At 40.9% G+C, this 26,150-nt stretch overlaps 1 protein-coding gene across 9 annotated transcripts in view; it reads left to right on the top strand.

The window, feature by feature from the left end:
* The window catches only part of PEX5L (peroxisomal biogenesis factor 5 like), a 288,594-nt gene that overhangs the window by 71,931 nt on the left and 190,513 nt on the right, over window positions 1-26,150 (top strand). For 4 of the 9 annotated variants that reach the window (XM_039913167.1, XM_039913160.1, XM_039913166.1 and 1 more), the window contains exon 1: window positions 2,532-2,611. The exons of 4 other annotated variants lie outside the window; for them this stretch is intronic. In XM_039913167.1, the coding sequence (XP_039769101.1) occupies window positions 2,609-2,611 (3 nt within the window). In that variant the 5' untranslated portion in view covers window positions 2,532-2,608. Of the gene's footprint in view, window positions 1-2,531; window positions 2,612-26,150 lie in introns of those variants that run through there. One more of the 9 variants, XM_029066458.2, reaches the window with a different exon arrangement.

Raw genomic sequence — 26,150 nt, 5'->3', positions numbered from 1 at the left:
AGATAGTCTGAGAAGTGGAAAGTAAGCTTTCCTGTTTCAAAATATACTGTCTTTCTCTTCTTCAGCAGGATCCATAGGTGATGAACATGACTTCCAGATACAAGAGTCTGTAGTTGCCCTCTTTCCTCTTGTCTCTTTCTGTTAACACTTTATAGGGACACCCAAAATTTGCTCTCACTCATTTTTGACCGTTGTTTTCAAAGCAGGTTTGGCTTAGTAGTGAATTGCTGGTGGTTAGAGTAATTGGGACATTTAGGTGAGATGAATGTTACAAGAAGATATTCAAAGAAAGGCAAATGTAATGCAGAGTCGTATCATAGTTGTAAAACTTGTCCAAGTATGCCTACTTGTATTTGAATGCATACTTTTGCAAACACTTAGTACAATGTATTTAACCTAGTGGGAATCTAATAAGTACACTATAACTACTATGAAGATGGCAACTACTACTTCATGGGGGGAATAGGAAAAATTTAGATCAATTCTCTCAGTGTATATAGTTGTTTTTTCTCTTGATCTCATGTCTCATAAAGTTAAAATTGTTCTTCTGTATAGTTTATTTACATAGTAAACTTTGGTGCCTTCAGTCCCTTTCTATAAATGCTCAGAAACAGCATGGTGATAAATTAGCTGGTTGTTCCATAGCTGTCTTAACTATTTCACTGAGTGGAGCCGAATAAATCCAGAGAAATCAAGTAAACTAATATAAAATCTGTGATGGGCAGAGTATACTGATTTCACTAAAATTAGTTACTCATTCAGTGAGGTCTCACTATGAGCATTTAGTGAAACATAAATCCTATGCAAGCTATTAAAAGAGGCTGCTACTATTTCAGTCATTTGATTTGCATATTTTAGGCTTCCCACTGAGAGCAAGCCGACTTGCTTACAGAGCAAAATAGCAGAAGTAACGTAGAGGAATCCTGAAGTATTCTGTTCCATTTGACTACCCCATTCTAGAACAACAACAACAAAAGGATTCTTTCTGTCATTTCTATGGGGGATTATAATTTTGGAAACTGGTAATACTTGCTTCCAGCAAGCAAATTTATTCTTAATTAAATTTTTTAGACTATCTCTGACATACATACAAAAATGTTCCAGGCTTACTGTGGTGATAATAGCAAACATTTAAAAAGTAGTCTGATGGCTGTGCAGTGTTTGAATTACCTATGAAACTATATTTTTCCTGACTTATGTATATGAGCTTCCCTAGAAGGCCACTGAAATCAGTCGATCAATCAGTGGTATTTATTGAACGCTTTACTATGTACCTAGCACTGTACTAAGCACTTGGGAGAGTACAATACAGCAGAATTAGCAGACATGTTCCCTGCCCATATGTTATGTCCTTGGGAGTTATCCCCTTTGGGAGCCAAAGGAAAATATGACTGATCCTGAATAAGTACCGCACTGCTCATTTAAGATCCTACTTGAAAATTGAAATGATTCCCTGACAACTACAATCTATGTCCTTAAATTATATGATTGGTGAGGCACATTTTGCTTAGTGATATCATATAGTTTGTAGGAACTCATTCTTGTGAAATGTAAACAAGGTTGAGAAATTTGGATCCCAAAATGCTAATTCACCTTTCATTATAATAAAATGTATAGAAAAATGTGACCAAAAAAAGCAACGGGTCTCTTATTAAAACAAGCAGGGTGCCTAGTGGAAAAAGCATGGGCCTAAGAGTCAGAGGATCTGAGTTCTAATTCTGACTCCATCACTTGATTGCTGTGTGATCCAGAGCAAGTCCCTTCACTTCTCTGTGTCACCATTACTTCATCTGTAAAATTATTATTGTCATTGTTATCTTTACTGTTATTACTATATTTAAGTGTTCACTCTGTGTTAAGCACTGTTCTAAGTGTTGGAGTAAGCAGATACAAAGTAATCAGGTTAGACACAATCCCTGTCTACACAGGGGTTCATAGTCTAAATAGGAGGGAGTAGGATTTAATCCTTCATTTTACAGTTGAAGAGGAATTAAATGACTTGCCCAAGGTCACATAGCCAACAGTCGAGAACCCAGGTCCTCTCATGCCCAGGCCCATGCTCTTTCCACTAGGCCATGCTGCTTCTCAAAATTGGGAATGAGACTGTAAACCCTCTGCGGACCAGGGACTGTCCAACCTATATTGTATCTATCCGAGCACTTAATACATAACTTGGAACATAGTAAATGCTTAACAAATACCACTGTAAAAGGAAGTAAATCATTTATCTAATGCATGTGGGAAGTGTTCCCAGAAAGCCTACATCTCCTGAAATTTCAGGATTGGTAGATAGTAGCTAGAGCTGAACGGGGGGAGGTGTAGCTTTTCAGAAATTTTCTTTTAGTGTGGGGGAAACGTCACCCTTAGTGATGAACCAACATTTGTGAGGAGAGCATCATGGACATGCAGAGGTGAGATTTTGAAAGTCTCATAGCATTAGTACTGTAACAACAGTCACCACCTCTCCCAGCTGGTATTTGTCAATTGAAAAAACTCTCTAGCCAATCAAGAAAAGGGCAGGAGAATGTAATTGACCCAATCATCTGACCCAAAGTCTGCTTCGTGACTGAACAAGCTTGACTGCATTTCGGGATGATCCTGAAGTAGTATGGTAAGATTTTTCTATTTTTCCATCCCTCTTTCAGTTTAAGAAAAATGAGAGCTGGATCTAGAGATGTAGTTACAAATGTAAAGTTTCAAAATTTTGATTCCAAATTAATATTCAATTTGCCCATGGAGTAATATAGGGACAAAGGAAGCAATTTTCAGTCCACATGTGTCCAGTGGATTTTAGCAGACAATGTTTTCTAGATTTGAAAACAGATGAAAAAAGGGGAAAAATGCAATGCATTGCCAGTTTCTGAAGCCTTCAAAATGGATTTCTCCACCAATGCTTTTTTTGCTCTCAGTAGTTCCAATTTTAAAACATGACCATCCGACAGTTTAGGAATCAGTGTCCTTATCGCTCATTGTGGGCAAGGAATATTTCTACCAACTCTGTTGTATTCTTTCAAGTCCTTATACACAGTAAGTGCTCAATGAATGCCACCGATTGATGGAACAAGGTATTCAGCATTTGTGGAACAAAAAATGAATGCATTTTTAAAAAAATTAAAAAGGTCTGTCTTCCTTCTAGAAACACACCATTTTGCCAAGATGCAAAAATGAGTCAAATAGGTCATTTTGAAAGAGAGGAAAGACTACCTATGAGGGGCTGCAGTAATTCCCTGCAAGGAGAGACCTGGTCTTTCTTCATTCTTCTCAGGAAGTGGCAATTGGGGAGGAAGAGGTGAGATGATCCTAGTACTTTAACTATCACTGAAGGGAAAATCTGTGAGGAAAATCCCTTTCATCAATCAATCAATCAGTTACTGATATTTATTGAACACTCACACACTTAATGTGTGACAAACACTGTACTAAGCATTTTGGGGAATACAGTATGATAGAATTGGTGGACATGGTCTCTGCTCTCCAGGATTTTAACAATCTAATGCAGGAAGAGAGACATTTAAAATAAATTGCAGATAGAGGAAGCAGCAGAGTATAAGGATATGTAGCTGTGCAGCTGGGGGGTGAGGCAAACATTCATTCAATCGTATTTATTGGGCGCTTACTGTGTGCAGAGCACTGGGGTGTAGGTAAAAATGCATAGGTGCTGCAGAGGGGAAGGTGGATGGGGAGGGGAGGAAGAGAGGTTAATTAGGGAAGGCTTCTTGGAGGCATGATGAGGAGAGAGTGGGGACGTCTGTCAGTTGTGAAAAGGAGGGGGTGCCAGGCCAGAGGAAGGACATGGATAAGTGATTGGTGACAACCTAACTGTTATACCTAGACTGCAAGCTGATTGTGGGCAAGGAATGTCACTGTTTTATTGTTGCATTGTACTTTCCCAAGTGCTTAGTACAGTGCTCTGCACACAATGTGCTCAATAAATATGATGGAATGAATGAATGCACCTAGATGAGATCAAAGTACAGTGAGTAAGTTGGTTTTTAGATGAACAAAGTGTGCCAGTTGGGTTGGAGTAGGAGATCAGTGAGGTAAAGTAGGAGGTAGAGAGATGATTCAGTGCCTTAAAGCCAGGGAAGGTGTGTACCAACCCTTATATAGTACTCTCCCAAGAACTTAATCCCATGTTCTGCATAGAGTAAGAACTCAGTAAATACAATTGATTTCATTTTGACACAGAGGTGGATGGGCAACCATTGGAGGTATGGACTGAACAAATGATCTGTTCAGCAGTGTGAAATAAGGACTTGAGTTGGGAGAGATTGGAAGCAGGTATCTCAGTGAAGAGGCTGAAGTAATAGTTGAGGTGGGATAAACAAAGTTGTCCTTCTGCTTGAAGGATGCTGCCTTAAGTAATTTTATTAAAAACACGATAGAATAGAGTGTCTCTGTCACTTCCAAAGTTCACGCTGCCCAGAGATGTTCAAGAGCAGGTCACAGTGCAAATCAGGTGCTGCCCTGTCAGGGTTCTGTCGATGGGAGAAAATGAGACTAAGTGGGTTGCTGATGCAATCTGGTGGGTACTTTCTTGCAGCCTGGCTTAGTTGATAGAGCACAGGCCCGAGAGTCAGAAGGACCTGGGTTCTAATCCTGGCTCCATCACACGTCTGCTGTGTGACCTCAGGCAAGTCACTTAACCTCTCAGCCCTCATCTGTAAAATAATAATAATTGTGGTATTTAAGTGCTTACTGTGTGCCAGGCACTCTGCTAAGCGCTAGGGTGGATACAAACAAATTGGGTTGGACACAGTCCCTGTCTCACATGAGGCTCAGGGCCTCAATCCCCATTTTACAGATGAGATAACTGAGGCACAGAGAAGTGAAGTGATTTACTTAAAAGTCACCCAGCAGACAAGGGGCAGAGGTGGAACTAGAACACACGGCCTTCTGACTCCCACGTCCATGCGCTGGCCCCCATGCCAGAGTGTGAGCCCCATGTGGGACAAGGAATTGTGTCCAACCTGATTAACTTGTATTTACCCCAGCACTTAGAACAGTGCTTGGCACATAAGTACTTAATAAATACAATAATTATTATTATTATCAGAATACACCTGTGATTTTGATATCTGCTTTTCATTGTTTTTCTTTAACCTTGAAAAATTTCCCACTTACTCTGTCTCCGAAGGTCACTGGGAAAAGTTAACCTTTCTTTCTTAATGCAACTTTGCTTGAATCCAGAGATAGTAGTGTTCATTCAGTAGTATTTACTGAGAGCATACTGTGTGCAGAGCATTGTACTAAGTGCTTGGAAAATACGATTGGGCAACAGAGACAATCCCTACACAACAACAGGTTCACAGTTCAGAAGGGGGAGTCAAACAACAAAACAAGTAGACAGGAATCAATAGCATCAATATAAATAAATAGAATTATAGATATGTACACATCATTAAAATAAATAGAATAATAAATATGTACATATACACAAGTGCTGTGGGGCAGGAATGGGGTAGAGCAGAAGGAGGGAGTAGGGGCAGTGGGGAGGAAGAGCAGAGAAAAAGGGGGGGCTCAGTCTGTGAAGGCCTCCTGGAGGGGGAGAGCTTTCAGGAGGGCTTTGAAGTAGGGGGGAATCGTGCTAGTTTGGCAGCTCGGAGGAGGGAGGGCATTCCAGGCCAGAGGTAGGACGTGGGCCAGGGGTCGACGGCGAGACAGGTGAGAGAGGGGCACAGTGAAAAGGTTAGCGGCAGAGGAGTGGAATGTGCAGGCTGAGATGTAGAAGAAGAGCAGGGAGGTGAGGTAGAAGGGAGCAAGGGGATGGAGAGCTTTGAAGCCAATAGGGAGGGGTTTTTGCTTGCTATGAAGGTTGATAGGCAACCACTGAAGATTTTTGAGGAGAGGGTGAAATGCCCAGAGTGTTTCTGTAGAAAGATAATCCAGGCGGGGAGAGACAGGAGGTTGGGAGATCAAAAAGGAGGCTGATGCAGTAATCAAGTCGGGATATGATGAGAGATTGTACTAACAAGATAGGGGTTTGGATGGAGAGGAAAAGGTGGATCTTGGCAACGTTGTGAAGGTGAGACTGGCAGGTTTTGGGACGGAATGAATATATTGAGTGAATGAGAGAGCGGAGTCAAGGATGACACCAACGTTGCCGACTTATGGGACAGGAAGGATGGTAGTATCTTCCACAGTAATGAGAATGTCAGGGAGAGGACAGGGTTTGGGAGGGAAAATAAGGGGCTCAGTCTGGGATGTGTTGAGTTTTAGGTGGTGGGAGGACATCCAGGTGGAGATGTCCTGAAGGCAAGAAGAGATACAATCTGGAGGGAGGGAAAAAGAACAGGGGAGGAGATGTAGATTTGTATAATCATTCATTTATTCAATCATATTTACTAAGTGCTTACTATGTGCAGAGCACTTTACTAAGCGCCTGGAAAGTACAATTCGGATATCTGGTATGAGCAGGAAACTTCTCTACCAACCCTACCCTCCCAAGTGCTCAGTACAGTGTTCTGCACACAGTAAGCAAATACAAGTTTAGTAAATATAGTAAATATGCATGCTTGATTTATTGGTGCACATTTGGGGTTAATCTGTTTGACCCTGACTTCACAAAGATTTCTTGCTCACCCACTGCATGCTATTCTTCTTTCTTATGATTTCATTTTGAAAGTTTTCTTTCAAGATGTCATTTTTACCTTATCTCCTCCCGTCTGTGCTGGAGTCTCATTTTCCCATATCCTGCCTAGAAACAGCACCGCCTGCCAAAGCCACGCTGGCACCTGGCCCTGTTCCCTGTTCCTCCTGAGCACATGCATTGAATTCAGTGACAGAATTAATTGCAACACATTGGACTAAATCATCCATGCAAGCTAAAACAGACTCACAACATTCAGAAGAAATCAGGGTTTGCACAAGAATGATTTTTAACAAAAGTGGAATATGAGCCTCCATCACTGGAACGATCCCTCACATTGTTGATGCTTACCATTGCATATCTCACATCTTGATGCTGCAAGGACTGATTAAACAGTAGAAGATAGTACACTGTGGGTTAAGATATTTTGGGTTTTTGGTCATTTGCTTAATATACTGGACTAAGTGGACGTCTTTTAGAAAGAGTTCAGGTCAAAGTACCTGGAGACTTGAAGGAAGAAGAGATGTGAAAGCAACCACCATGAGTTTTTGTGCAAACTGGATAGCGTATGGCTTTTATAACACAATATTTCCACTGTTCCATACTTGTAATATTGATTTAGACATTTGCCACTCCACCCCCCACCCAGTTTAAGTAGCTTCTGAAGATGTTCCAAAAAGGAAAAGAAATCAAAGGAAACCTGAAGGAAAATATGAACAAAAGTGAGAGGAAAGCGATTGCCGAGCAAGCTTTCATGTATAAATGAGGTAGACAGAAAGATCAGAAAGCCTGGTGATTGTGTGAATCATTGTGGAGTGGTGAACTGCTAGTTTTGTTCCCGTTCCTTATGTAACAGGGAGAAGCTGCCTCTTTCTTTGAATTCACACATCCTGAAAGAATCAAGGGCAGAAAAGTCAGTAGCAGGCTTTAGTCCTTTCTTCACTATAAACTGTGGTGACTAACCTATGAAATTCTTACCTATGAAATCAATCAATTCTTCTAGACTATAAGAACATTGTAGGCAAGGATGGTCTACTGACTCTCTTGTACTACTCCAAGCAGCTAGTACAGCACTCTGCACACCCTAAGGCCTCAAATACCATTGATTGAATCAGTCTTTTTTTGTTTTAATGTATTGGTTAAGCACTATGTGCCAGGCACTGTACTAAGCACTGGGGAAGATACAAGATAACAGCTGGACACAGTCCCTGTCCCACATGGGGCTCACAATAGTATTTACTGAGTGCATGCCCTGTTCATAGCAATAATAATAAGTGCTTGGAAGGTTATAATAGAGCTAATAGGGATGATCTCTGCCCTAAATAAGCTGACACTCTAGCAGGGAACCTAAAGAGATACTAAAATAAATTACAGGTGCAGGAGAAGCAAGAAATTAAAGGTATATACACACAAGCCATGGAAGGGAAAGAAAGGGTGAGTACCCAGTTCTGAGGTACCGTGGAAGAGCTAAAGTGGCAGTAGGGTGGGGCATATTTATCGGGGAATGCCTCCAGGAGAAGATTTGATTTCAGAAAGGCCTTGAAGATGGCGAGGGCTTGTGATTTGATGAATGTGAAGGAGGAGGGATTTCCAGACAGAAATGGGGAGTGAGGAAGATGTCAGCAGAGAGAGACAGAGAAGATAATGTTGACCTGAGTAGGAATGAAGCATGCTTTCTGGAGTGGAGTGAAGATGTGAGCCTGTTGTTGGGCAGGGATTGTCTCTATCTGTTACCAAATTGTACACTCCAAGCGCTTAGTGGAAGGGGAAGCAGCGTGGCTCAGTGGAAAGAGCCTGGGCGTCGGAGTCAGAGGTCATGAGTTCAAATCCTGGCTCTGCCATTTGTCAGCTGTGTGACTGTGGGCAATCACTTCACTTCTCTGTGCCTCAGTTCCCTCATCTGTAAAATGGGGAATAAAACTGTGAACCTCATGTGGGACAACCTGATTACCCTGTATCTACCCCAGCGCTTAGAACAGTGCTCTGCACATAGTAAGCGCTTAACAAATACCAACATTATTATTAGTGCATTGTTTTGCACATGGTAAGCGCTCACAATTGAATGAATAAATAGGTGGGAGAGAGTCGATTAGGTTGGCTTGAAGTCAATGGTCAGGAATTTTCACTTGATGTAGAGAGGTATGGGCAACCATTCTAGGTTTTTGAAGAGGGAGGAAATGGGGAAAATTCCTGTCTTCTTCTTTTGCTTCCTCCAGTTTTGTTTCTCTGCAGTGTGATTTAGGTTCTGTAGAGTTTCCTAAGGGAGAAAGTACATATATTACAAATGGCATGGTTTGCCCAGAGCATCATTCTTATGATGCTTTTCTTGATACCTTCTTGGCTGTTATTAATTATGTGGCTGTGGACATTGAAAATAGAGATTGTTTTCCCTCTGTTTCTCTGTTGTCCCACATTCAAGAGGATAAGTCCTAAAATATTTGTAATGTAAAATTTCTGAAGCAAATGACTTGAGGTATATGAAGTTGAAAACCCATTAGGCAATGGAATTTATTTTCATAAGTCTTGCAACAACCATTGCTTTATTGGTATCTTCTTCAGCAGAGATTGAAATGGGGAAAAAAAGTACTGTACAGTGAAACAAAATAAGTACATGCTTGAAAAGGTAATGAAACTATTTAAATTCAGTATCAATTAAAATCTGAAAAATGCCTGATAAAATAAAGTTAGGATTCTACCTGAATCTAATAGATTTTATCTCTTTATGAACATACTCTCAAATGTTATATTGGGAGGAACTTTATTAGATTAAATGTAAAAATCAGTAAAATGTTTGGTGCTAAAAATGTTCTATTTGAAGTTGCATAGGTATACATTTGAAGAAGATACAATTGATAGTGAAAGTGATCTATGGATGACTGTGTGGTTGAAAAAGCCAATGTGTGACCCACCATTTCAATTACATTTTGCACCCAAAAAGACTATCCCTTGTTTTGTTTTTATGCTTGCTGTTAACAGCATCTGGCAGTGTGTTGTCTTTTGCCTTCTGATCTCTCTTTCCATGGGAAGGTTTTGTTCAAAGAAAGCCAGTCCTTTCCTGAAGCAGTGTTCCATGGTGGTCTGTCCACAGCAACTGACTCCCAGTTTTCAGCAGGGCTGAACAGCATTGTCTGGGCTGTTAGCGTGTTTCCTTTCCTTCCTTGCTTTGAGTTTTCCAGTTTTCAGTTTTCCATGCGTCCGTTCAGTCTCTTCATGTGCCCCATTGCGCATAGCTGTGTAAGCATAACTTCGATGTTGGAAGACACAATGTTGCTCTTTGTGATCTTGCTATTTGATGCTGAGTTTGGCCCATAAATGATGCTAATAAAACTGCTCAAGAAGCTGGATGTGGGGCTATATGGAGTTCTGGGTTCACAACTAAAGATAAGTTTTTGGGGGGGTTTTAAATAGTGTTAAGTGCTTATTATGTGCCAGGTCCTGTACTGAGCACTGAAGTAGAGACAACCTAATCAGGTTGGACCCAGTCCCCTGTGTGTACCAGGTGCTGTACTAAGCACTGAAGTAGAGACAACCTAATCAGGTTGGACCCTGTCCCATGTAGAGCTCACAATCTTATTGCCCAATTTTACAGATGAGGAAACTAAAGCACAGAGAAGTTGTGAGTTGTCCAAAGTCATAGAACTGACAAGTGGCAGAGTCAGAATTAGAACCCAGATCCTTCTGACTCCCAGACCTGTAGTCTATCCACTAAGCCAAACTATTTCTAGTCTGGTTGGATAATGCCTGGTTGTCCTGCCTAGGTAGTATAATTTGATTACATCTTTTAACTCTATGTTGGCAATATGAATTTTTTTGATTTTGTATATGGCCTGCTTAGTGCAGACTGATACATCTCCTCATTTTGTCATCTGCCTGTAGCTCCTGGCTGTTTCACTGAAGTGATCTAACACCATTTGAATTTCTTTCTACATCTGGTCTTATCTTGAAATACTGCTGGGATAGCAGGGGAGCTTTTAGGGAGCACACCCTTGATGGATTCATTTTCTTAATAAAGTACATGGGCAGGTCATTAGGGGCAAGAGGTAAGCTAAGGGAAAAGGATTTGAGGAGGGAGTCAAATGCCTGAAAAAATTGGTGAACGGAATGGGTATGGGAGTCAAGGATGGAGAAATAATACAGCTGGGCAGAGGAGAGAGTCATACAGAACAGGGATGGGGAGTGGAAATTTTTTCTCACAGTGACAGATGTCTAAAGCCAGCCTTGCCTATATGTAGGCCTGGAGACAATATATATGAGAAAACTGGGAGATAGGCAAGTATTTGGTACCCTGCATCTTTCCCACTATAAATTAAGCACTGAGCACAGGCTAAGTCCATTCAGCTTCTATTTGAAAAGCTTCTGCATTTAAAGAGAGATTTGTGGGGTAATTTGGAGGTTATGTTGTTGGCATGATACACTATCCAACTTTAATCAAAATGATTACTACAAACTTAGCAGTTATACTCTGTTGTCCAGTGTGATGTCAACTATAAATTTCAGTGGGGACTTCAAGAATGGATTTAGAAATTCCTTTCATTTGACCAAATAAGAGGAGCAAGAGAATTGTAAATGATTGTGTTCTTTCTCTGGTACTTACTTTCATAAAGCACATCAGGGAAATTCCCTAATTTAACGTTTGGGTCTGTGCTCCTTTATGCTCTTTTCTTGAACGAAGGTATTTGGGAAAATACTTGTCCTTATGTGATTATAAATTAGTAGATAAAAACTACTTGAAAAAAGTTGCAGCAAAAAAATGTTTGGGGTTTTGATGGTCTAAGGAAAGAGTTCCTATGGAAACTTTTTTCTTCCCTGCTTTTTTAACAATCCCTAGGTATCTGAAGAGGTGCGTCAACTCAACCATTTTGTTGACACGTATCTATAACAGAACAGCACTTTATTTTTTCCCTTTCCAAATGGTGCCAGACACCCATTTCACTGATGCAGGTCATAGAACACCTCAGTGAAAGATACTTTGTGCATTAAGACACTGTTTTCATAGACTGATAAATCTGAAAGCCAACAAAACTCCAGTAATGGGTCACTGTGTCTCTTGCCTAAAACAAAAACACACACACAAAAAAATAAACCTTACATACAAACAACCTTTTCCGTTTTGTCATCTCTACATTCTCCAAGTGGTCATTCCATTGTGTGAGAGTGGGAGAAGGAAGTGTCATCTTCCTTTATGTTGGATGATGAGGAGAAAATTATTCATCACAATTGTTTTTTCATCCTTTGCCATTATTCATGTTTTTGTTGTTTTTTCAAAATAATCCTATTCTTGTAACATGTGAATAAGCGATTTGTTTAGGATGAAGAAAAGTACTATCTCCTCCTTGTACTGGGTCATCTGCAGAGAAACAGTTATTCATTATAGTAGTTTCCACTCTGACAAAATGACTCTGTTTGTATCATCTATGAATAACTGAATAATAGCTCAGCAAGGTAGATTTCTTCCATTAAACGGTTGAGTTATATTACAAATATAAGTTCCCTGTATTTTCAGCTTGTTTCTTCAGGCTCTTAATATGTCAAAAGGAATTTGACAAGCATTTGTGAGGCATGCAAACAATTCCAAAATATAGGATGACTGTGGATCATTGATTTTTGCAATCTAGGGTTGCTCCTGAATAAAGCAGAGTAAAACAAATATCAGAAGTTAAAGAAAATATCTAAAATAAAAAAGAGAAGTTTCATTTGCTCTATTTTTCATGGGTGGAGGAAATTCTACTGAAGGAATTATTTTAAAAGTGTGCCTTTTTCATTCCCCTACAGGAGAATGTGTGTATCATGATTTTCCAAATGATTTAGGGATGAAAAAGATGTTCCTACATACCAAACAAATCTTCCCTCCTGGTATCAAAAAAGAGTTCTTTCCTTTATGTGTATTCCAAGATACCAAATTAAAATATCCTAGCTTCAATCTTACTCTTATTACCCCAATAGATGTTTGCCAAGAACCTATTCACAGGCAGGAATCTTCTCCCAATCGCTTGCTTGTCTCTTATTCCTGTTTCCACATTCCCAGCCCAGAAGGTACAAAAATTGATGATTTCAACAAAATTAATGAAAGTGTTACAAATTAACGCTATGTACTAATACCAAATTTAATGAATTTCTTTTTCTGGACTTTATCCATATGAATTAACTTCTTGGTAGTACTAAAATTAAGATGAAACTATTAAGACCCAAAAGTTTCTTGCCCAATTTTTGTAATTAACTATGGATCTCTGGGCGTGGTACATATTTTGTTACTTTCTATTCTACCTGTAAATGAAGGCAATCTCTTAGTTGTCTATATGTTCCCTGTGATGGTTAATGAAGCTATGGACTCTCATAATAATAATATGTATTAAACATTCATTCATTCAGTCATGTTTATTGAGTGCTTATTGTGTGCAGAGGAGTGTGCTCAAAGTACAATATAACAATAAACAGACACATTCCCTGCCCACAATGAGCTTCCCACAATGAGCTTCCAGTCTAACAGTGTTCAAAGCACTCGGGCAAATACACGTTGATCAGATTGGACACCGTCTCTCTCCCACATAGAGGTCACAGTCTAAGTAGGAGGGAGGATAGGTATTGTTACAGTTGAGGAAACTGAGGCTCAGAGAAATTAAATCACTTGACAGAGGTCCGACAGAAGGCAAATGGCAGAGCTGAGATTACAACCCAGTCCTCTAAGTCTCAGGCCCATGCTCTTTCCACTAGGAAACACTGCCTCTCTTCTCCCGGGTGCCTAATTTGGTCAGTGGACATAATTCTCTAAGGGCTCAAGTCACTCTTAAGAAGTCAGTAGCCAGTGCTTTGAAAGTCACATTCCTTCAACCTATTAAGTACCACAAAAGACACAAACTGTAATAGCCATAAAGATCTGAAATGATGGATCAATGCAGTTTCCTGAGCAAATGGATTCCTAGCTCAGCACGACTTGGGCAATGGGGAGGATTGGTTTTTTTCAATCTTTGGAAGAAAGATAGGAAGGATTATGATTTTGGATATTCTGCTTTTCCAAAAGTAAAAACCAATTAGAATGTATTTTATAATCCTGCAAGCGAAGTTAACACATCCATAAATATAATACTGGAAGATCTTTTTTCTGTTAGATATTTCTTGAGTCTGACAGATGTGAATGCAAAGCTCTATTCAGGAATATGTTGCAGGCAACTAATCCAGGCAATGACACAAACAGCCCAGTAATGTTAATGGAAAAGAGACAAAAATTCGACCTCATTAATTCAAATCCTCAAGGAGATTTTTCTGAACTTTAAAAATGCTTACTAAGAACTGAATCATGAAAGGGGAATTACAGCTTAGGAAAGAGTGGCTTCTAGTGCAAAAGCATAACTTACTGCACACAGTAAGTGCTCAATAAATACAATTAAATGAATGAATAAAACTGGGAGTCAAGAAACAGATTCTAATCCCAGTTGTGCCACTAGCATGCCCTGTGATCTTGGGCAAGTTACTTAATTTCTGTGTGTTTCAATTTCCCCATCTGTAAATTGGGATAAGAAACCTGCTCTCCCTGTCTCTTAAATTGTGAGTCCCATGCAGGAAGTATGTCAACTGGATTGTAGTAGGAGATTAGCAAGGTAAAGTAGGTAGGGGAGAGCTGATTAAAGAGAATGGTAATTTGCTTGTGGAGGTGGATGGGCAACCATTAGAACTTTGACCTTTGGGCAACCATTAGAATTTCTTGAGAAGTTTGGAGGTGTGCACTGAACAGGTTTCCAGAAAAATCATCTGGGTAGCAAAGTGAGGTATGAGCTAGAGAGGGAAGAGAGAGAAGTCAGAGAGATCTGTGAGGAAGCTGATGAAGCAGTTTAAATAGAAAGGAGGTGGGAGATTATTGAGATGTTGTGAAGGTAGAACAATAGGATTTGGAAACAGACTGAATATTTGGATTGAATAAGAGATGATTCGAGGATAATGCCAAAGTAACGGGGTTGAGAGATAGGTACGATAGTGGTGTCTACAGTAATGGGAAAACTTATGGGAAGACAAGGTTTGGGTAGGAACCTGAGGAGTTCTGTTTTGGACATGTTGAATTTGAAGTGTTGGCAGGATATCCAAATAGAGATGTCCTGAAGGCAGGAGGAAATGTGAGACTGCAGAGAAGGAGAGTTTGGGGCTGGAGAGGTGGGTTTGGGAATCATATGCATTGAGATAGCAGTTGAAGCTGTGGGAAAGAATGATGTAGATGGACAATTAAAAGGGACCCAGAACTCCTCACTCATGACTTCAAAGCTCTCCATCCCCTTGCCCCCTTCTACCTCACCTCCCTTCTCTTCTCCTACAGCCCAGCCTGCATACCCCTCTCCTCTGCCGCTAACCTCCTCACTGTGCCTCATTCTTGACTGTCCTGCCATCGACCCCTGGCCCACATCCTACCTCTAGACTGGAATGCCCTCCCTCCTCACAACTGCCAAATTAGCTCTCTTCCCCTTTCAAAGCCCTACTGAAGCTCACTTCCTCCAGGAGGCCTTCTCAGACTGAGCCCCCCTTTTCCTCTGCTCCTCCTGCCCTCCCCATCACCCCGACTCCCTCCCTCTGCTCTATCCCCATCCCTACCCTACAGCACTTGTGTATATAATGTGCATATTTATTATTTTATTTATTTTTATTAATGATGTGTATATAGCTATAATTCTATTTATATTGATGCTACTGATACCTGCCTACTTTGTTTTGTTTGGTTTTGTTGTCTGTCTCCCCCGCTTCTAGACTGTGAAACCATTGTTGGGTAGGGATTGTCTCTATTTTTTGGCAAATTGTACTTTCCAAGCACATAGTACAGTGCTCTGCACACAGTATGTGCTCAATAAATACGATTGAATGAATGAATGAACTGAGCCTTAAGGGACTCCCTCAGTTAGGTGTTGGGAGGCAGAGGAAGAGTTGATGAAAGACTGAAAAGGAACAGTCAGAGAGAGAGGAGATCCAGGAGAGGAAAGCATCAGTGTACTCAAGGTTAAATAGGAAAGAGTTCGCTAACACTAACCTACTCACTTTACCTCGATTTCATTTTGCTGACCCCTTGCCCACATCCTCTTCTTGGCCTGGAACTCTCTCTTCCTTCATATCTGATGTAATAATAATCATGTTGGTATTTGTTAAGCGCTTACTGTGTGCCGAGCACTGTTCTAAGTGCTGGGGTAGACACAGGGGAATCAGGTGGTCCCACGTGGGGCTCACAGTCTTAATCCTCATTTTACAGATGAGGTAACTGAGGCACTGAGAAGTGAAGTGACTTGCCCAAAGTCACACAGCTGACAAGTGGCCAAGCCGGGATTCGAACTCATGACCTCTGACTCCAAAGTCCGTGCTCTTTCCACTGAGCCACGCTGCTTCTCTTTAATAATGTTGGTATTTGTTAAGCACTTACTATGTGCAGAGCACTCTTCTAAGCGCTGGGGTAGACACAAGGGAATCAGGTTGTCCCACGTGGGGTTCACAGTCTTAATCCCCATTTTACAGATGAGGTAACTGAGGCACAGAGAAGTGAAGTGACTTGCCCACAGTCACACAGCTGACAAGTGGCAGAGACAGGATTCGAACCCATGACCTCTGACTCCAAAGCCCATGCTCTTTCCACTGAGCCACGCTACTTCTCCACTTCCCCATCTCCAAAACACTTGCAAATCATATCTCCTCCAAGAGGTCTTCCTTGATTAACCCTTCATTTCCCCATCCTATTAGTCCTCCATTATGCCCTTGGGTCTGTACCCCTTAAGCATTTTGATATTCGCCCCACCCCCAATGATACAGTGCATGGCTGTAAATCATTTTAGTGTCTGTTTCCCCTTGCCTGTAAACTCCTTGTGGGAAGGGATCATGCCTACTTATTCTGGCCTGGAATGCCCTTCCTCCTCACACTGTATTCTATTCTATTGTACAATTCTATTGTATTCTCTTTCAAGTGTTTGGTTCAGTGTTTTGGACACAATAAATATTCAGTAAATTCTATTGATCACTTGACTGATTGTCAGGGACTCTGCCTGACTGGATTATTTTATATCTAACCAACATTTTAGGCACAAAGTAAGCACTTAATAATAAGTGATACTAGATTGACAGGTAGTAATTATCTTTAGGTTTGCTGGAAAATAAGACAGTTTATTAAGAGCTCTGTTAATGTTACTCTATATATATGGGGCCAAAAAAGGTTAATGCTAACAAAAGTGGTTAATTAAAAGGAGGAAATTGTCACCTAAAATATTAAGTGAATCTATGAAAAGTCAATTGTGGTGTTCTCAGTGTCACGTGAAGATCACACCAGTTGATGACTCATTAGACCCTATTGAGTAAGGAGTAATGAGTCACCCAATCATTGGACTGCACTATGAGATATCTGGAGTGTGGACAAGTCTTCCTCTGTTATGTTAGTGTTAAGTGAAGTTTACAAATGAACAGGAAATCATAACAACCCTCACACAGATCCTTTTCACTCGGAGTTCTAACAAAGAATACAGTGGCCAAATAAAGCCATGTATTCTGGATTAGTACAGAAGAAAATTGTTCAACGTATGTTACAACCCTCCATTTGGATTTTTTAAATGTTCATTATTCAACTTGATTTGCCTTCTGTTTCCATATTTTAGAAATTCCATATCTGAAGTAAAGTCAGAAATTCTTTTACTTTAGTGTTGATTTACCAAGTTAATAATAATAATGATATGTAAGTGCTTATTATGTGCCAAACACTGTTCTAAGCACTGGGAGCAGATACAAGGTGATCAGGTTGTCCCATGTGGGGCTCACAGTCTTAATCCCCATTTTCCAGATGAGGTAACTGAGGTCCAGAGAAGTGCCCAAAGTCACACAGTTGATAAGTAGTGGAGCTGGGATTAGAACCGGCGACCTCTGACTCCCAAGTATGGGCTTTTTCCAATAAGCCATTCTGCAGCAACTTATTGTGGGAATGGATTGCTTTGCTCTGAAAATGCCACGTAGGTAGCTATCCCACAGCTGATCTTTTTGCTCCACTTGAAGTCCCTCCAGAAGTGTCAGGTAGTGCTAGCCTAAGAAAGCAATTGGCCCATCTCCAAGTTCTTGGGTGCCTATCCAGAAACCTGGTCCAGCTCCTGATATTGTCTTATACCCTTGAGCTGTCACCTGACATAACTTTCCCATTTCTGCCTCCCTGGAACTCCCTGGAGAACAGGATACTTAGTGACAACCCAGGCCATTCTTTTCAGTCTATGTTATCGGGCAGTGCAGTTGTCCTTTGAGGTCTTTCCTCATTCGTAATGAGTTCTCCTTGCTACGTTCAGGAGTTATTCTGAAGTTTTTCTCCTATATATATCAAACACTTTCTGACTAATTTTTCTGTGTTTTTCCTCTTCTTAATCTAAAATAGTAATTAATAAATTTAAAGTTAACCCCTCTACTTTCTTGGCTCAAATGTAAAGTGAAAGTTTAAAGCTCATGCCAGGCACACTCTATTTGAAGTACACTTCACGTTTACTTATATTACCAATTGCTGAGAACAGTTCCACATCTGCTCAGGGGTAGAAATGACTTCAGGTGATGCTGCATTGGCTCCTGAAGCAATCGCTCCCTTAGATGTCTGTATATCTCCTGCTCTCGGGTTCCTGCTGCTTTCTATCTCTGGTCTGTCCACTTGTGCGGAACACAACTGAAAGCTTTTATTGTCGTTCATTTCATTTTTTTCCTTCTTGTTTTTGCTCTTCCTCTGCTTTTGAAAAAAAGTGGAAAAGGCTCCCTTGAATTTCATTGAGCCCCTCCAAGTTTCACCCTTTAAAGATGGTGTACAAAATGGGTGAGGGTATGGTGGGTGTCTGCTAATCCAGAGGGTTTGGGGAGAATCTGTTTTGGGACCATAGACTGCTCCTGTTCTCCCTACTAACTGGTTTGCAAAGGGTAGCAGTGAATAGAGCATGGGCCTAGAAGTCAGAAAGACCTAGATTCTAATCCCGTCTCTGCCACTTGTCTGCTGAGTGACCTTGGGCTAGTCACTTAACTTCTTTGTGCCTCAGTTCCCTCATCTGTAAAATGGGGATTAAGATTGTGAGCCCTATGTGGGACAGGGACTCTGTCCAACTTGATTACCTTGCATCTACCCCAGTGTTTAGAATAGTGCATGACACATAGTAAGCAATTAAGAGATGCCATTTTTACTAGAGGGTGACAATGTGGATGGCTCAGCCCAAGCCATCACCACAACTGCAAAAAGCAGAGAAGCAGTGTGGTCTAGTGGAAAGAACACAGGCCTGGGTGTCAGGAGACTTGAGTTCTAATCCCAGTTTTGCCCCTTACCCATTGTGTGACCTTGGGTAAATCACTTGATTTCTCAGTGCTCTAGTTCCCTCATCTGCAAAATGGGGATTAAGGCTGTGGGACAGAGACTGTGTCCAACCTAATTATCTCATATCTACCCCTGTTTTTAGTACAGTGCCTGGCATATAGGAAGCGCTTAATAAATGCCAATTAAAAAAAAATTCAAGTGCATGTCTGCCTGATGGTAAATCATTTCTATCCTCTCTTAATCTGGTGTCTGAGCAATGCTCATTCTGAGTAGCTAGGAGCCTGCGAAAAGTGGTAGAATATAATAATAATAATATTGGTATTTGTTAAGCACTTACTAAGTGCTGAGCACTATTCTAAGTGCTGGGGTAGATACAGGGTAATCAGATTGTCCCACGTGAAGCTCACAGTTTTACTCTCCATTTTACAGATGAGGTAACTGAGGCACTGAGAAGTTAAGTGATTTGCCTAAAGTCATACAGCTGACAGGTGGCAGAGCCAGGAGTATAACCCATGACCTCTGAGTCCTAAGCCTCTTTCCAATGAGCCACACTGCTTCTAGAATATGGGCCTGGGAGTCAGAGGCCCCGAATTCTAATGCCACCTCTGCCAATTGCTTGCCATGTGACCTTGAGCAAGTCACTTAACTTCTCTATGCCTGTTTCCTCAACTGTAAGTTGGACATTGAATACCAGCTCTGCCTCCCACTTAGGATGTGAGCCCATGAGGGACAGGGACTATATCCAACGTAATTAACTTGTACCTACCTGAGTACTTAAAACAGCATTTGACACATAGTAAGTGCTTAACAAATACAGTGTTTTACTTTTTTTTAATTGTATTTTCAAGTATAGGTAGGCCTATGGTACTACCTACCTAATTGATATAATCTCACCATCAACCCCTTTGTCTTCAAACCGAATGACAACTCTTCCAGTGCCAGAACAAGATTTTGTAAGTATACCATGCTATTCCATTATCAAGGTAAAATTAATAACAGTATTTTAGTTCCAATGCAGTTAGGACTTACATGAAGTGGGGAATGTTGATGAAGTTAATGGAAGGTGTTCCCATTAAATAGTGTAGTATCAGGTCCTTAAAAATCCTCATTGAACTTACAACATCCTAAATGGAGATAATTTTTCAATACAAGTTTTAGATTCTTTTCTGCATTGTTTTTTGGTAATACAAACATTCTGTCCAATTCCTAGGTACAAAGCGTAGCATTTAAACCAAAGGACAAGGTGGGGATCCTATCTCTAGGAGATAGAGCACTGGGTTATTAAATCAGGACCCTAGGATTCAAGACATGCTATTTGACCTTGAACAAGTCTCTAAATGCACATTTCCTGTCTGCAAAAAGGGTGTCTAGCACTGTTTAGATGAATTATGTGGACAAAAATCTTAGAATCACTTCAGTTTCTCCAGAAAATTTTATTTGTGAATAAAATCATGATGGTAATATATGTGAGGAAGAATCTCATTGGCACTGCCCTTACTCATCCTTTGTGCAATATTTCAATTTTATTAAAGAAAAAATAAAGCCTGGAGCAAGATGATGATATTCACAGAGAGTATTTTTAGATCAGTGAGACTTTGGGGAAAAGTGTATCCTGATGTTATAAATTTACAAGTAACATTATGGGAAAAATCTTTCTTATTTAGTTTGGTAAGTTTCTCTCCATCAAAAGAAGAAATGGAATGAAGACACCAGATGTATTTGTTTTTTTCCACTGTCTTGGGAAGTCTCTAATCCATTCCCTTTAGCTAATGTAGGCTATTTTTGCATTCTTAAAATAAACTTAATTCTCTCCTATTAAAAATTCTTTCTTGAAAATCACAATTAGGCTATTGTAATCAACTAAAACCTGTGGTGACTGTGAAATTACATAGATTTGTAGAATTGTGTCAGTGACTGACCACATAACTTAGCTAGACCACATTTATTAGTATAAGAATGGCCTTGTTTTAGATTTATATTAGTAGGAATCCAATGCTGAAAAATTCAGATCCCTTCGTCCTGAGTGGCCAGATGTTAATAAAAACAGAATTGTCCCTTAATTCATTATCCCAGAAAGGTCTGCCTACAGGGCCCAAATAATGTTGTTCCCCAGTTGAGTGATGACATTACCACAGAGGAGTGAAATCAGACCTGCCAATATCCTGTATGCTCAGAAACGAAGTGTGTCCAACCTGCCCCAGTTGAGCTAAGCTGCAGTCTGTTTCAAACCAAACCACAGTATCAATTAATTATATTTATTGAGCACTTACTGTGTGCAGAGCACTGTATTAAGCACTTGGGAGAGTACAGTACAGCAGAGTTGGTAGACATGTTCCCTGTCCATAGTACCACTTCTCCCTAAATCCACACTGAAATCTTTGTCAATGTAAGGGTTCCCCATCCAGGGAGGTGATTCCCAGCATTCAGAAACAGGTAGGCAGTTAGTCCCAGATGGGTTACACTAAGGTGTATTTGCCAGCCAGCTAGTCTCAGAATTAAATGAAAGAAGCAGGCTGACCAAGCAGCATGGCCTAGTGAATAGAACATGGGCCTGGGGGTTGGGAGGACCTGGGTTCTAGTCCCAGCTCTGCCACTTGTCTGCAGTGTGACCTTGAGCAAGTCACTTCACTTCTCTGTGCCTCATCTGTAAAATGAGTATTAAGACTGTGAGCTCCATGTGGGACATGAACTGTGTCTAACCTGGTTACATTGTATCTATCCCCGTGCTTAGAATCGTGCCTGGCACATAGTAAGTGCTTAACAACTACCATAAAAAAAAAAACAAGAAGAGTGACCCCCTCAGATATATCATATATAGCATGGTATCTATTAAGTGCTTACTATGTGCCAAGCACTGTTCAAAGTGCTGAGGTAGATACAAGGTAATCAGGTTGTCCCACATGGGTTTGCAATCTTATTCCTTATTTTACAGATGAGGTAACTGAGGCACAGAGAAGTTAAGTGGCTTGCCCAGCCTCACACAGGGAAGTGGCAGAGCTGGGATTAGAACCCATGACCTCTGACTCCCAAACCCATGTTCTTTCCACTATGCGACACTGCTTCTCTGTGGACTCCTGCAGTAGACTGGAGGCAACAGAGTTCAGAATAAAAAGAGAAAGAGACTTGCTTAGGCTCCCACCTTTTTACCCACTTGTATTAACTGAGCACTCTACTAAGCACTTGGGAGAGTAGACTATAACAGAGGTGGTAGAGATGTTCCCTACCCACAGTGAATCTACAGTCTAGAGAGGGAGAGAGACATTAATGTAAATAAGTAAATTATGGATACGTAAATAAGTGCTGTGAAGCTGAGGGAGGGGTGAATAGAGGATGCAATCCAAGCGCAAGAGTGACGCAGAGGGAGTGGGAAAAGAGGAAATGAGGGCTTAGTTGGGAAAGACCTCTTGGAGGAGAGTGCTTTTAATAAGGCTTTGAAGGTGGGGAGAGTGATCATCCATCAGATAAGGAAAGCATACCAGAGTAGAGGCCAGATGTGGGGGAGTGGACGGTGTGAGATAGTTGAGATCGAGGTATAGTGAGTAGGTTGGCATCAGAAGAACGAAGTGTGTGGGCTGGATTGTAGTAGGAAATCAAAGAAGTAAGGTATTGTCTTTGAAGTGCATGGCCACTTCACGCTCACCCCTTGTAACTCTGCCCCTCTCTGGTCTTAGGACTTCCTCCTGCAGCTAGGGTCTCAATTGCTTCATGTGTTCTCATTTAATCGCTCCCCTGCCTATCCCCTTAAGCTCCTTATGGGAAGGGATGTGTCTACCAATTGGCGTAGTGGCAAGAGCCCGGGCTTGGGAGCAGGAGGATGTGGGCCCTAATCCCACTCTGCCAACTTTTCTGCTGTGTGACCTTGGGTAAGTCACTTCAGTTCTCTGGGCCTCAGTTACCTCATCTGTCAAAGGGGAATTAAAACTGTGAGCCCCACGTGGGAAAGCCTGATGATCTCGTATCTACCCAGGGGCTTACAGCAATGCTTGGCACATAGTAAGTACTTAACAAATACTATAAATATTATTATCATTATTATTGTTATATTGTATTCTCCTAAATACAGTACAGTGCTCTGCACCCAATAAGCACTCAAAAAATACCACCGATTGCCACTAAACACCAGTCTTTCACACCACGTATCTCTCCTGGATTCATGGGGAGGGCTCTGTGACCCCAAAAGAGATCACACAATCTCGACTGCAAGCTTGCTGAGGGCAGAGAATGTGTCTGTTATATTGTTGTACTCTCCCAAGCGCTTAGAGAAGCAGCGTGGCTCAGTGGCAAGAGCCCAGGCTTGGGAGTCAGAGGTCATGAGTTCGAATCCTGACTCCGCCGCTTGCCAGTTCTGTGACTTTAGGCAAGTCGCTTAGCTTCTCTGTGCCTCAGTTCCCTCATCTGTATAATGGGGATTAAAACTGTGAGCCCCACGTGGGACAACCTGATCACCTTGTATCCCCCCAGCGTTTAGAACAGTGCTCTGCACATAGTAAGCGCATAACAAATACCAACATTATTATTATTATTAATGTAGTGTTCGGTACACAGTAAGCTCTCAGTCAATACAAGTGATTGATTTCTTGAGCCCTTACTAAGGGCAGAGCACTGTACTAGTGTCAAGGAGAATACAGTCCTATAGAGCAGGTAGCCACATTCCCTGCTCACGAGGAGCTTACAGTCTAGTCGGCTGGGTCTCCAGTTACCTGATGCTTCTCAGCTCTCTGGCGAGCTGGGCTCTTCCCAGCGTTCAGGACTGGCCTTTGATGGCTTCCTTCCCCAGGAGCTAGCAGGGGTTTTGCTGGGGTTCCTGGGGTCCATCTTCAGTCCATCTTCTCCTTTGCTGGTGAAACTGTGGGCAGTATATATCCATGCAGTCAGTCACGCACCCATCCTCCATGGGACAGTTTACAGTCACTAACAGAATATGAGACCTATTTACCCCAAGCCTCACACCTAGCCAGCAGGTTTTCCTCTACCTGCTGTTGAAAACTGCAGTATCTCCTGATTCTTCTTGAACTTGCCCCATTTAGACCTCCCCACTGGCTTCACTGCCAACTTCCAGCTGTGACCTTATTATCTCCATCTAAGTATTTCTCCAGCCAAGCAGCTCCCTTCTTACCCCCCTCCCTCCCACCAAACCAATAATTCCCAGAGCCTGACTCTCATGCTTTCTCATGCTCTCTCACCCTCATTCAGAAGGTGTCAATTTATTCCCTGGTGAATAAATTAGAGAAGCAGTGTGGCTTAATGAAAAAAAATACAGAACTAGGAGTCGAGAGATCTGGAAAGCAGCATGGCATAGGGGATAGAGCACGGACCTGGGAGTCAGAAGGTCATGGTTTCTAATCCCGGCACTGCCACTTGTTAGTTGTGTCACCGTGGGTAAGTCACTTCACTTCTCTGTGCCTCCATTACCTCATCTGTAAAATAGGGATTGAGACTGTGAGCGCCTTGTGGGAAAGGGACTGTGTCCAACACGATTTGCTCGTATCCACCCCAGCGCTTAGACAGTGCTTGGCATAAAGTAAGCACTTAACACATAACATAATTATTTTCACTATTCTAATCCCGACTTTACACAACTCACTGTGTAACCTTGGGCAAGTTACTTGACTTTTCTCAGTTTCCTGATCTGTAAAATGGGGATTAACTACTGTCTTCCTCAGTTATTATTACTCAAGTGTAAGTTATTTATGGACAGCTAATGTGGTGTGTGTTTTTACACTTCCTATGAACTCAGTTTAGTGCATCAATAAATATTGCTACTACCTCGTTACCTGATTATTCTATAATGGATTTACAAAACTTGAAAAGAGAGTATAGCTGAAAAGTCACTTAATATCAAGAGACACAGGTAATGTCAGTGAAGTACTATGAAAATGGACTGAATTAGGCCTCATTCTTATAAAAGTATTTGACATTTTAAAATCAATTTTAGTAACTTTGAGGCATAATTCATCTTTTATCAATACATGAATTGCCAAGATACACAAACTACATTAGTGGTGAAAGAAAGTTGTCATGTAAAAAGAGTCATTATTTTTATCTCATTTATAAATGACCATCCAGTGAATATCCTGAGAACTCTGGGCTAGTTGGAAAGAAAAATAGCCCTTTAAGCTCAATTGAGATCACATAGCAAGGATGCAAAATTAAAATGTACTACATATTTTCATTAAAAGAAATAGCCAACAGATTTTCTTTGTGTACTATATATTGCAGTTCCAGCAGAACAGAAAGGAGTCTATTCAAAAGAGGCTGCTGGTCAGTTGTTAAAATCAGTTAATATCCTTGTAAGTGTTAAGCAAAGCGACATGAGTAAGTTAATGGAAAATGAGAGTACAGTGGGTATTGTTAAATATGATGAGACAGTAAGATGAAAGATGTCCTGTCCCAGTTCCTATTTTGCACACTACCAAGTCTATATTTTACTTATAATTGGCCTAAAGATAAATTGCCCTGGAGAAAGAAAATGGCTTATGTCACACAGCTTTTCTCCCTTCTTTAAGTAGCAGAAAGTTTCATTATCTACAAAGGATTATTTGGTGGTGGGTTTTTTTTTCTTTCTGGAAAGTTAAATTCTCAACATTTTGCTAGAAAGAAATCCAGGAAATATATGCCATAGGGGAAACAAAGTCATGAGAACAGAAACCAGGGCAGTCAGCACCCAGATGAAACCACCTTTAACCTCTCATATTTTGGCCCGAGGCTAGGAATTCCAAGCTCTACCCTTTTACCAAAGCCAACTGAACAAAAGTAAAGAATTACATGAGAGAGAAATTTATTTTTTTGAAAGATTAAGAAACTGAAAGGATACTATCACTGTGATCTTTTTAGCCACACAGATAATTAGCAATACATAAACAGCAACCTCTTCGAACAGAGAGAAAAATGATACTGTCACCTGTACAAGTTCTAAACACAAACATCTATAGTTAGTCGTTGTTTTGTATTCAAAGAAGATATCACTGATCCTAAAATGAATGCGTGTATGTGTGTCTTGTGTTTTCATGCTTTAATGTTTGCAGTGCCTAGTGCTCTTTTTCTCTGGCCTCTGTCTCTCGTTTCTCAAGAAACTATTGCAAGAATAGTAATGGAGATAGTATTTACTGAGCACTTGCGTGCGTAGCATTCTTTTAATTACTAAGAAAGACAACACAGGTGGGAATTGGATGCAAAGCTTGCCCCTTTGTGGAGCTCACAATCCAAAAATAAATGTGCATAGAGGGGACTGGCAACAGATACACAGTGTAAAGAAGCAGTGTGGCCTAGTGGAAAAAGCATCAGCCTAGA

The sequence above is a fragment of the Ornithorhynchus anatinus genome, chromosome 1 (genome assembly GCF_004115215.2).
Source record: "Ornithorhynchus anatinus isolate Pmale09 chromosome 1, mOrnAna1.pri.v4, whole genome shotgun sequence".
NCBI classification, from domain to species: domain Eukaryota; kingdom Metazoa; phylum Chordata; class Mammalia; order Monotremata; family Ornithorhynchidae; genus Ornithorhynchus; species Ornithorhynchus anatinus.
Note: the sequence above shows the minus strand (reverse complement) of the source record. Positions and strands in the feature narration are given on the sequence as shown.